The sequence below is a fragment of the Carassius carassius genome, chromosome 30, assembly GCF_963082965.1.
Source record: "Carassius carassius chromosome 30, fCarCar2.1, whole genome shotgun sequence".
In the NCBI taxonomy this organism is placed as follows: Eukaryota; Metazoa; Chordata; class Actinopteri; order Cypriniformes; family Cyprinidae; genus Carassius; species Carassius carassius.
Genome location: NC_081784.1, coordinates 13,193,502 through 13,206,463, shown reverse-complemented (window position 1 = coordinate 13,206,463; position 12,962 = coordinate 13,193,502). Strand labels below are relative to the sequence as shown.

Genomic DNA, 12,962 nt, shown 5'->3' with positions numbered 1-12,962 from the left:
GACGATATGCATTTATGAAGATCTGTGGAGGTGGGTCTGTCAAGCAAGCGTCACAACACAGATGTCAGTTTACAGAACATAACACTGTTTTGGAAAATGTGTTGTTAATTTGAACAGGTATTGTCTAAGAAGTGGGTCAGATTACAGGTTGTCATCTCAAATTGTTCAGATTGGTTCTGGAAGCAGAGGCATCTTTATTAGGACAATTTGTGTTACCTTATACCTCACTCAAACTTACCTGGTAATAAACTGCAATTTTGCACATTATGAATATCCATTTCTTGTTCTACTCTTTTTTTACATCTCCCCTTTATGTTTCACGGAAGAAAGAAAACCTGTACTCTACTGTACCAGGTTAATTGTTTTCCTAGTCTCATACTAGATGGTAGTTTAGTGGCGATGGGAGGGAGAGTTCCGTGAAGTGTAGAGGGGTGTGTCTATGATGAGGAAAACACCATACACAAACAGCCTGTGACAACATTTTTCATCTTGCAGTGCAATGGCGAGGACTCTACTTTCCATTCTGTGTCTCCTGGTTGGACTTGTATGTTTCCCAAGTACAGGATGTTGGGAAGCACCCTGGTTCTGTCACGGACGTGAGTGTCCCGTGTACACTGTGGTGCAACAGTATGAGGTAGGCAGACGATTTTTGTTTTGTCATTAGGGATATTTCAAATTTGGTCTATTCTATGTTAAATATGTATATTATTGTGTTAATAATACATAAAGGGATTTGAGGAGCGCAGTTATGAAGTGAGCCATTGGATTACCACTGATGTTGCGAGTTCCAGCAACAGTGATTTAAAAGATGGCTTTTGGAAATTGTATTATTTCAATCAAGGGCAAAACAGCGAGAGTAAGTACGCTACACTGGTAACACTTTACAATAAGGTCTCATTTGTTAACATTAGTTAATGCATTAGTTAACATAGAAGTAATACTGTACACTATTCAAGCATTTATTAACCTTTTATAGTGTTAGTTTATACAGATTGGTCACTGTTTGTTCATAATAGTTCACAGTGTTTTAGTCGATGTACAAAAATAATATTAACTCATATTTATAAATGCTGTAAAAGTATTGTCTATTTTTAGTTCATGTTAACTAGTGTTACTGCTACACCAAACTCATGGTGCTGAATATTCACATTTGACGTTTTATAAACATTCCAGACTGGTAATCATATTTTAACAATGTAATTTTATAATTACAATTTTACTTGTCAGATAAGGAGATTGCTATGACCAGGCCTGTGGTGTTCTCTGTGAAGGAAGCTGATTTTATGGGGGAGCAACAGGTGTCTATTTCCGTCTTTCAGTCTGACGCGGACATCCCTGAGCCTAACGATAATACCATCAGAAAAACAGTCATACCAGGCGGTACTGTCTACGTCAGGTTAGTTATTGTATAAAGGATGACAGTCAAAAACTGTTTGACTCTTTCTCATTTAATCATTCTCTCTTTGCTGGTCATTGCAGATCATTTAGTGGTGTGGCATCTGATGAAGACGCATTAGAGAATGTGCAGCAGCTTAGGGAGGACCTCAGGACTGCAGGAAAGGTGTTTGTTGAAAACAGATATGATGCAGCTGGATATGATGCTCCGTGGGATTTGATCAACAGGCACAATGAAGTTTGGGTTCGTGCACCCTGAGGACTTGCAGATCCTGAAAGTTCTGTTCCTCATTCCTATGGTGTAGCCTCTTTTTACTTTCAAGTTCCAGTCAATTGAAGATTTCCTTGCATATCATATGTTAACATGGTGTTGCAGTCTTAAACAATGTATTAATGTTTCATTTGTGCAATAATAGTGTTGAAGCACTTGTAGTTGTTTGACAGCATTTTAAACTAGTTTTTAGGAATGTGACGTCTGTCATCTACATCTGTAGGTTAAGGTAGGTTTACACAGAAAATGCAGTTGCATTTTACTGCTAATAGCTTTGACAATAAACCTTTTGACCTCTTTATTCAAAACATTTTTGTTCTTTTTTATTATACAGTACATTGAATGTAATTCTATTTTTCAGTTTAAGACACTGTATCTAATTAATTCACCCACGTTTATGGACTGAATAAATGATTGAAAACTGTGTAAATTAAATGTATTCCAATAAGAAGATGATACATATTAAGACCTAGAAAAGAAACTGAACCCTGATACAGAAAATACAGAAAGTTTCCAAAATACAAAAGAGAAGCAGGTTTAAGAATGATTTTAGGTTATCAGGTGGCTTAGCTTTTGGTCATGTTACTAGAAACTCCACCCATTTAAACTGGTCTAACTAGTGATCCAGAACATCCCTTAAGCTGTTAATTAAACTATTTGATTTAAATAGCTCAGTGATACACTCTAAAGAAATGTGAAGTTGAATGTGATTCTTCCAGCTTGTGAGTTAGTATGAAACTTGTCATTCCAGTTCAAATCTGTAAGACAGCATATGACTTCAGACAATGTTTTTGTCACTTGCAGCTTGGTGCTTATTCAGTAGACCTTAAAATACATAAAAAAGTGAGTTGTTTCACAGTATGGCTGTATGGACCTGGATTCTCAAGCCTGCAGCACTATGCTTGTGTGATTGTTTGTTGATGGGAGTTTCCCTCTTGTGTTAAATATGGGACTGTACTAGCTGAGAGGAAAACTGGGTCAGCCCACCTGAGACGTTTTGTCATGGTGACTGATCTGAAGTCGGTATAATTAGTCGCATCTTCTCAAGCAGAGCCAGGAAATGTGATGAGGCTGCATTTTCCCACAAAATGGGCCAACAACCTCACCTGAGAGAGAGAGAGCAAACTTTGTAGAACTGTTAAACTCATTCTACTTGGGCTGCATAAAGAAGTTAGCATACCAACATTGAAAGCAAGTAAAACAACAATTAGCTGACCTTAAATCAAAGTTATCATTTCATTTTCAAGACAGACTCATTCGATAATTTAGTCACAAAGAAACATAACATTTTCCAAAATGTGATAAAATACTGACTCACTGGTCACTGAAAGCAAAAACACACTCTTGTGTTTAATTGCTAGGCTAGGCTAGACTGTACTGACTAGGCTGTGTGCTAAGATTCATAGTTACATTATCGTACACTAGGAGGCAGCAATGACTCGTGATGTTTCTCTAACCTCTTCTACCTTGCATATGGCATCAAATTAGTCTACTCAGTTTGTACATTTCCAGTTTTCATAAAAATGTCCTACCCATTTGTTTTAACGTTAAATATGCTGTTGTACCTAGAAGGACTTCGAGCTAGAAGAGCATGTTGGCAGTTCCTCACTAGCAATGGTGGAATAAAACCCGCCACCCAGTATGCCTCAGCACTCACCACGGGAAGCTGGACACTTAATGCCCTCCACACACATTCACACAGTTTCCATGGTTACAATTCTATAGCAAGAAGCCAGCCGTGTTCGTCAAAAACATAATTATGCTTCAATGAAGTCAGATCTGTAATAACCCAAGATGTGTTTTTATGAGTCATAGAGAACATGCGGTGTCTACTTACTTACTGTATATAGTGGTACTGTATTTTCATCGGTAGGCCTCAGGACTGTTGTGTTCTGCAGTTCATTTAACACGAGGAGCTTATTCGGATATTAGTTTTTTATGCTTGGAAATCAGCGCATACTCAGTTAGCGTTTGTGGAGGATGGGAGATGTTCACAAGAACTTAGAGACTGTGTAGTTGTGATATCTCCGATCAGCCTACGTATATTATCTAATTTATCGGCACATTTTTTATTTCAAAATTCTGTCTGGGCTCATATGTGCCACCATGGTGTCCAATAAAAGCCAGTCTGACTTTGGCAGGTTATGTCAGCATATGTTTGCAGGCTTGTGAATTTTAATCTGCCCAGTTTTGGATGATGTTCTTGGTTTGGAGGCCCCAGCCAAGAGCCTGTTTGGAATGGCTCATGGGAATTAATCTTATCAGAGACTGGCCAGTTTCCTGAGAATATAGCTGGAGCTCTATGCTGTCAGATAAGGCAATGTAGGAATGCAAGAGCAATTGTGCATTTTGAGAGAGTTTTAACCATGTAGAATGTTCATGCTTATGTCAGCCATGTGATATGTGTGTCCATCTGTTGCATGATTTTTTTTCACCCATCTGCTTTCGCTCTGTTTTGAAGTCCAAAACACCTTGTCAACTATTCTCTGTTTCTCCCATGAGTTGGTTTAATCTTTTTGCATAACACACAATAAGAAAATACAGCAACTTTTGGTCAAGATTAGAACAGGATTTTTCTTTCTTTGAGCTCTGTCTCGTATTAAAATGTCCCTCATGATTACCCCACACTTTTTATAATTGATGATGTGCTAAACACGAGGACACCAAACCACAAAGAGAGCTGAAACTTATGGCTGTCACTGAAGCTCAGATGCTGAGCGCAGCAAATTTCAACTGAAGTTTGGCCCCAACGGATTTGCAGTTAATTATTTTTTTAACAGTCACTTCAGAATACATAATGGTTGGACTGCGATATACATGTTAATATATAGTATATGTAAATATAATGATGTCCAAAAAATAGTTCTGACAATTTGCTGAAGATTTAGATTAGTTTGTTTATTCAATGGAAGAGATTTAGCATTACATATCTTGCTCACCAGAGGATCCTCTGCAGTGAATGGGTGCCGTCAGAATGAGTTCAAACAACTGATACAATAATTCACAAGTAATACAGTAATGTCTTGTGAAGCCAAAAGCTATTTGCTATATGATGAGCATCTAATGCTAAAATTCTCAAAATCTCAAACTAACTCATCTACATCCTGGATGATCTGAGGGTGAGTAAAGTTTTAGCAAACTATTTTTGGGTGAACTATTCCTTTAAGATCTTTAAAATCCTTAAAATTTTAAAACATTATGTAAACAAATATTTTTGTATTTACCTTTAATTATTATTATTATTATTATCATTATTATTATTATTATTATTATTATTATTTATTGTATAAGCATGTTTGTGACACTGTTTGTGTGAACTGTTCAAATGGTCACATGTTCTTGCCTGCATGTGGTATCACATAGCCTCTCCCGTTTGTGAGTTTAGGGTAATGAATTATAGATTTGAGTTTTTCAAGATGGGATGTTGGGGATTTTATTAAAAAAAAAAAAAAAATTCGTCATAAGCATTCACTCAGCTTTCATTAAAATTTAAGGATAATGTATTTGCTTGACTTGAACCTAAAATGTTATAGTTTTAGTCACAAGAGTTTTAATCCTAACCACAATGAAATGTGGACTTTGTTTGCATTTAAATTTAATAAATTATAACTTTAAATTAAGAATATTTTGTCTGCAGAACATTCCTAGTAGTGTTTGATACTCTCAGGTCATGACCAAAGCCAGAGATTAGCTATAAAACGATTAGCTAAACATTTTCAATTCTCAAATATCTGTGAAAAGTGATATGTCCTTATAAGTGTGTATAAGATGCCAAGACTGCACATGCATTAAGTCAGGAATGCTTTCATCTTTAAATTTCATTCATGATACGTATATATTTTATATATTACAATAATACAATTCTGGAATGCAAGAGAGTAATATGTTTAATTAACCCCAAGAATAATTTACTAAAACCATTTCAATTGCAAGTGGGTATTAATATACTTATTATATTTGTATATTTTGAATTATTTTGAAACTGTGAAATCATCTGCATTAGAAGTGATTTAAATGAGATTGTTTGCACAAATCATGGATCCCCTGTGATTTTAGGGCTGTGAGTCTCTCTTTGTCATCTGGAGAATAGATTTTAGAGTTTCTTTGTCTTATGACATTCTGAATCAGTTTGGCTGTTATTCTGGAATTCTGATACCATCATCTGCGTGCCGCTGAAAAATCCCCAGATCACTTGCAGAAAATCATACTAACAAGAGCAGAACATCTCTGAATTGTGTTACTCTTCAGTATCTTACACTAAGATAACGTTGATCAGTTTTGGAGACATGATCATGTGAATGTTTTCTTTCTTTTGCTTGAGCAAAATTTACATTTTGAATGTCACCTAAGTATGCCTGTGCACATAGTGTTTGCTGTGATATCACATTGTTATCTGTGACTGCACAGTCAGTTTGCATGCATTACAAACAGACCTTGTATGATGGCACATTTCCCTCTCTGTTGCTGTTTTTTTTTTCTTTATTCCCAGTGCGATTTCAGAGTACAGTGATTTTCTTAGAGGACAGAGGACTGTCCAAACGTATAAAAACTCATTGTCTGCCTGCAGGGCCTCTACTTGTCCAGTCAGGTTTTGTGTGTAAAGAAAAGTGGCAGTGGTGGAAGAGAGGTATTCCTTGGATTTATCAGCACCCGGCTTTGCTTGTCCTTCTGATTGGTTGGACTGTATAGACCAGGGAGAAAAATCCACTACCAATTTACAGCGGACTTATTAAAGGGAAATTGCATTTTATTACATTGTACTGATGCACTGATGCATAGCTTGAATTTCATGTTTCTAACACATTTTGGCTGATGCAGGCATGTTTTTTAAAGACAAGAATTCAGCTTTAGACACTCTCACTTTAGAAAGGCACCACAGTGTTTGTTCATGGAGCCTAATTCAATTACTAATGTTTATAAATTTAACCTTATTTTAAAGTGCTAATAAAATGTTAAATGTGCAATATGTTCTGTATTTTATCCCACCATTTATTAAAACAACAGACCAAAGAATTTGGCATATACCCTACTGTAAATGTATGTGAATGCATTGTCATTGGAGATGCAGCCACTATTGTAAACCATAATAATCTTTTTTTTTTTTTTTTTTCGCCAAATAACGCATGGTTCTACAGTGAGTTCACAGTTATTTCCAGCAGCAGGGATTAAATGATGAGTTTTCTCATAGTGTGACTTGGTTGAGGATTAGAGAGGCTTTGGGACAAATGTCAGAAGCCTCCAGACTCTGCTTCCAGTAACCCACTGGCTCCATCATCACTAGCAGTCATGCTGAGGCCGTGGAAGCTACTCTCTAGAGTGCCACTTTTATTAAAGACTTGTGATAGATTGGATTGGTTAATACTGGGATGTGAGATTCGTAGCAGAGTAAACAAAACACGGTAAACCTGCAGCCAGTGTGGTAACATGAGGCGTGCTATGATTCACACAGCTGTCAATTATTTTTTAATGGCATGCCTGTGCAGATGAATCATATATAATTGATGACTGAATATGAATATCTAATTGACTGATAGATTAGTTAGCATTGTATAATGTCTGTACGATTTGCGCTATGAACTATTGCATGAATTGTAAATACATCAGATGCATGTGATTAGTGTGCATGTTTCGCTATGAGTTTGAGCATGTGACATTAGGCAATAAGATATTATATATTCAATGCTTACATTTATATGTAGCAGAATAAGAGATGAATGATTCTCAGAAAAATCTGACTAGATCAGCCCAAATGTTACAAATGGTCCAGTTCATCCCACTCTGTTTCTCTGAACTTTTAGTATGACATGAACATGATGCTGGCCAAACATGCAAACATAAACAGTTTGTGCAGATTGAATAGAGCAGGCATATTAAGATTGTCATTCATTACGTCCTCCAGGATTTTAGTATAATCATTTAAATGAACATAGAATAACATAGGCAAGTGATCTGTGTTTTTAAGAGCATATAAAATTGGTTTGTGTGATAAACTAAAAATACTGTTGCTTATCATTTTTCATGCTTCATTTATTATTATTTTGATAAATGGACCATTTTTTTGTTCCTAATGTATAACATCATATGATGATGAAAGCTATTATGGAAGATTAATCTGGCTAGGTCTAAATATATTGTATAATTTATTTTAGCATTTATTTATGATTAATTTAAATGGTATTTTATTATTAATTTATACCTACATGAATTTAGATTATAAGGCTTTTTTATTTGCTAGTTCACTATGACAAAGCATGTTCTGTCTATATTGTGGTCCCTGTTAGAGTTCCTACGAAGTAAATGGCTCAATAAACACATTAAATATTGCCATAATGTAAATGTGAAAAGCTAAAAGCTTTCTATAATTCTTAGTTATAAAGTTATGTGGGAAAATATCATTGGCACAGTATAAAAACAATAAGGAAAATGTGTGTTTGCAGCTGAGACTTTTTGTGGTGTTTGTCATTGTGATAAAAAGCTAGGAAACACTGAATCAGGCTCTTCATTTATTAATCATATCCTTTTGATGTGCTATATTTAAGACAGAGTGCTTGCTTCACAATATAACACGCTGTAATTTATTATGCGGGACTTGTTGTTCCCCAGCATCCTCTCGTTCAGGGCTGTTTGTCCTCTATCTGAACCTAGGGCAAAGTTTAAGTGGCCACATGTGTCTCATTCTACCTGCTAAAAAATATATTGATGAAAATATAGATGAACACACCCTTTTAAAGATCAATACAGCACAGGTCTGTGTGTAAAGAAAGCAGAAGTCACATGAGACTATCATCTGCCCATTTGATATTGAAAAGGATTCACTCAAGAGTTATCTGTTAGTATTTTTAGAGATTTGTCATCATAAAATGTGGTAATGCAATTGATTTTGTTCTCAGTGCTCTATACAGAAACCTTCACATGCTGGTCAGTGTTGTATTTCCCTGAAACAGGTCACCTACTCTACTCTAGCAAGTGACATCACCCCGTGTGCATTTCCGTTACCTTTCTATTTCCATCTGTCTGTCCTACTTGCCTTTCCTCCAGGTGAACTGTCTAATTGAGAGCCGTCAAGGGGCAGCTCCCCCACCATCCCTTTCTTGTCTGGGGGACAAATGCTGATTTCTGTTCCTGCTAGTCCACTACCACCAACTGTCTGTCCTTGGTTTGACTTTGGTAAGAGGTAATGTATCCTTTCCTAATATAGAGAAACCAAAGACAATAAGACACTCTTAGAATAGAGCCTGGATTATGGAGTCCCTGTGGACGAGTGTTTGTGCTGGATTTGGAAAGCAATTCAGTGGCAGTAGTGCACTATACTCCTCTCTAAATCAATATATCTGCTAACTGTTATGTGTAAATTTGTCCATGTTCTCATAAAATTTCTGGTTGCCATATATGAATTAAGAGTGTACAGCAAAACCATTATCTGCATGTGTATTACACTTTTATGTAATAAAACAGAAATGTAACAACAACAACAATGTAATTTCTTATGAGCACAACAATCTATCTATCTATCTATCTATCTATCTATCTATCTATCTATCTATCTATCTATCTATCTATCTATCTATCTATCTATCTATCTATCTATCTATCTCTATCTATCTTCAGAAGTTCAATAATAGTTCTTTGGTAGCACTGGCCATACATATTGACATTGTGAGTGATGTGTGTGTGTCGATAGTTGTCTTTTGTCCCTCACTGAGGAGACAGGCATGAGTTACTGTAATCACCATGGATCTTTGAAGTGATGAGGGAATTGATAACTTGACGGTGGAAAATGGAGGTTTATTTAAAAGAAAAGAAGGGCTCTTTTTCAGAAACAGAATACTTTAATGCACTCTTGACGAGAAAGAATCGTAAATAAACTTGACAGTGAAAACTTGAAGTGGTTTGGCAGATGATGAGAGGATTTAGATGACTGGGGTGAAGAGGACTGAAAAAGGATTCTCGATTAGGGCTATTAAGCTCAAATTTAACAAAGATGAGAACTCTTTTAAGAGTTTGGATTGTGTAATTCTGATCTTTTTGGAAACGTCGAAGTGAATTGCTGGATAATTGCTGAAGCTTTGTTTGTGTGTGTGTCTGTGAATGGATGTTTTTATAGTAAATTTACAGAAAAATGGAATATATATATAATGCTTCCATGTTTTGAATGAATCTTGTGGCGTAAGACAGTGTAGGGTTGAATGTGCTAGATAACAGGAGGACTGAGTAAACAAGAAAGCGCCAGAGAGAGAAAAAGAGAGAATAATCCCTCAAAGCCCAGGAGGATTTAGCATCCAGAGAGCATCACACCATATTACAGAGATATGTTTTTAACCTCAGGTCAGCTATCCAGAAACCAGCTCTCACTAATTTCAGCGCAGTGGGAGGAAGGCAAAAGGTGTCAATTTCTGAACAAGTGCAAATAGCTGCAGTAGATTAGCTTTAGGAAAGAAGAAATAGAGGCTGGCAGAAAATGCTGTGCGTGCAGGACAATAATCCTGGCTGTTCATTAAAATTGATTTCCTCAGATTCATTTCATCCAGTTATTTCAGCTAGAGTACTTGTCTGTATTATTATTATTATTATTATTATTATTATTATTATTCATTTATAATAGTTATTTGTGTTGTGCTTATAGATATAGATGTTATATCTCCAGAAGCCTCAACAGCCATTCCAAGGTATCCATGGCTGAACAAAAGCCATTCAGATGAATGGGAATGCTTACGTACAGGTTTCTCCAGGTATTCTATACCTTCTTTGTTGATTCCTTCTCAGTCATGATAATATTGCAGACCTGGTCCTGTGCACATCTGGTTCTGTCCTAGTCCCCTGGTCTAGTTAGTTCCTCATTAACCATGTAAATGTATTTGCCTCTTGTTTTTGATCAGCATAGTTGTTGTACCTATATATACTGTATATAGGTTGTTTATTGTGCCATGCAATAAGTCTAGCATTTTAGATTTTTCATAAACTTCTCTTATGCAATAATTATGAATGTAAAGAAAAGAAGCATAGCAGTTAAGCTGAATGTTAGTTTGAGTATCACCACTCCAGTTTTCTTTCATGAAGAACCAGTCAATTCCTCCACTGGGCATCAGATCAGAGGCATTGCTTCCTGAAACCCATGCAGTAAACTTTCATCTTTCTCAATGAGAAACATCTGCCATTAACTTTAAGACAGAATTTAAGATGACTGTGATTGTGATGTATCACAAATATAAGCTTATTATGTAATGTGAATTGTAAAGACACTGATGAAGCAGTCTGTAACTGGCTATATCAAAGGATGGGCCATCAAACAACATCAAAGATGAACAGAAATGGACACTTTCTGGGGACATCATAGTGAAAATCAATAAAATTGATTTGAAGTATTTGTACTTTTAAATGCCAACGAAAAAAAAAAAAAAAACGTTAGAAGAGTGAACATCAAGGAGGGAGATTGATGAATTAGCTTGTTTAGTTTTCACACAGTTGTTCGATTCCCCCATATAGTCTTTGCATTTGCATATGAGATTAACAAATGAATCGTAAACATTGTTAGATATTGGAATTGTAATTTATCTAAGAGAAGCGAGAATAGATTATCTTCCATTAAGATACATTGCTCAGTATCTATGAACATTTTTTCTGTGTCCTTGACTGCAAATCAGAGCACCTTGAGTAAAATATTCTGCTCTCAGTCAAAGTCTTTGCTCGAGTGTATTTATATCCAGCAGAGGAAAGCAAGGTGCCATATAAATTGGAAATTTACCGACCCAGCTGGAGGAGTATGCTGATAATCATCTCTTTGTTTGCAATTGTGTATGCCAGATAGTTTTTAATTCAAACTTTCAAAAATTATGCCTTTGGTGCCTCTAAATTCAACTATTTCACTTTGGGCTTGATCAGTCATGTGTGGTACCTTTTCAACCAGATCTCTTTCATCCTAGGAAACACACTTTCTGTGCCACAGCTTCACTCAGTGCTGAAGGACGTCTGTATGTGTGTGGAAGACCACGTGATATAATCATATTAATATTAGGTCTGCAATGACAACACCAAAAATTATATTAATAAATTACATTTATTAAAATTAGATCCAAGAAAACGAAATCATTGCTAAAACACATTTTAATTAAATTAATTTATTGTTGTTTGTTGTCTGTTGAACATGTGAAATATAGATCAAGACCCAAGAGCATCCCTACCCTCTTCTCTTTTTCAAAATAAAAGTACTCTACATCCATAAATACAATATATATTCATTGTCAGAAAAAAAAATAATTTCCTTAATTTATAGCATTACAACAAATAAACAATTCATTCGTTTTCTTATATAATAGTTACATTTCAATTCAACAGTAGAATGAATATGTTTCCAGTTAAAGTACATGGTCTAAGCGAGCCAGTCTCTTTTTCTCTTTTTCCAAACAGCTGGTAAAAGCATTGTGTTTGTATAATCAAATCCTTTAAGATGTTTTCAGCTTCTCTCCTCAATCCACAATATTGCTTTCTCCAGTTTACATTTAAAATGACTTAATCATGGATTTGTCTCTTACAAACACTTAGTGATTATTTTGATGTTTTTATCAGCTGTTTAAACTCTCATTCTTATGGCACCCATCCACTACACATTATCTATTGGTGAGCAAGTGATGCAATGTTAAATTTCTCCAAATCTGTTGGAGAACTCATCTACATCTACACATTGGATGACCTGAGGGTGAGTAAATTTTCTGCAAATTTTAACTTCTGGGTGAACTATTCCTCTAAGTAACAAGAAACTGACTTGGCAGCATGAAAGAGCAGAATAAACGCCAATCTAATAATTGTGAATCTGATATAGGACATGGGAGCTTTAAAAAAAAATCAAGTGTATGACCGTTGATCAAGTGGTTTTTCACCAAAGACATTAAAGTCAGGTTAACAAGAGCAGATGACTTAAACGTATATGGTGAGTCACTCATGTCATTATGGAAATCCACCTAAGGCATCTAACGTTCCACATGAAACACCTGTGATATTTACATAGTCATTCTGCCAGCAGCATTCAGATCTTTTTAAATGCATACTAAAGAACCGACCGTGGTGATCAAAGGCGTGAAATAAAAATATTTTATTGGTAAACAATTACTACACAGATGGATGTGGAACATCAAGACAATATGAGGCTAATAGCACATCAAAAGACAAAGTGAATTACACACAGATCCATAGCAGAGAGAAAGAGAGATGGGGAGAGAAACAGGTGAAGCACAGATCACAAGCTATAGATGAAAGCAGAAGAGGGGCTAGAAAAGGACCGATATCACATGGGCTGGGTAAA

General features: G+C 35.8%; 1 protein-coding gene across 1 annotated transcript in view; it reads left to right on the top strand.

The window, feature by feature from the left end:
• Positions 1-1,821, top strand: part of LOC132111144 (heme-binding protein 2-like) — a 136,537-nt gene extending 134,716 nt beyond the window's left edge. The window contains exons 2-5 of the mRNA XM_059518309.1: positions 496-634; positions 730-856; positions 1,228-1,396; positions 1,480-1,821. Coding sequence (XP_059374292.1) covers positions 500-634; positions 730-856; positions 1,228-1,396; positions 1,480-1,654 — 606 coding nt within the window. The 5' untranslated portion in view covers positions 496-499 and the 3' untranslated portion in view covers positions 1,655-1,821. The remainder of the gene's footprint in view (positions 1-495; positions 635-729; positions 857-1,227; positions 1,397-1,479) is intronic.
• The last annotated feature ends 11,141 nt before the right edge of the window (positions 1,822-12,962 follow it).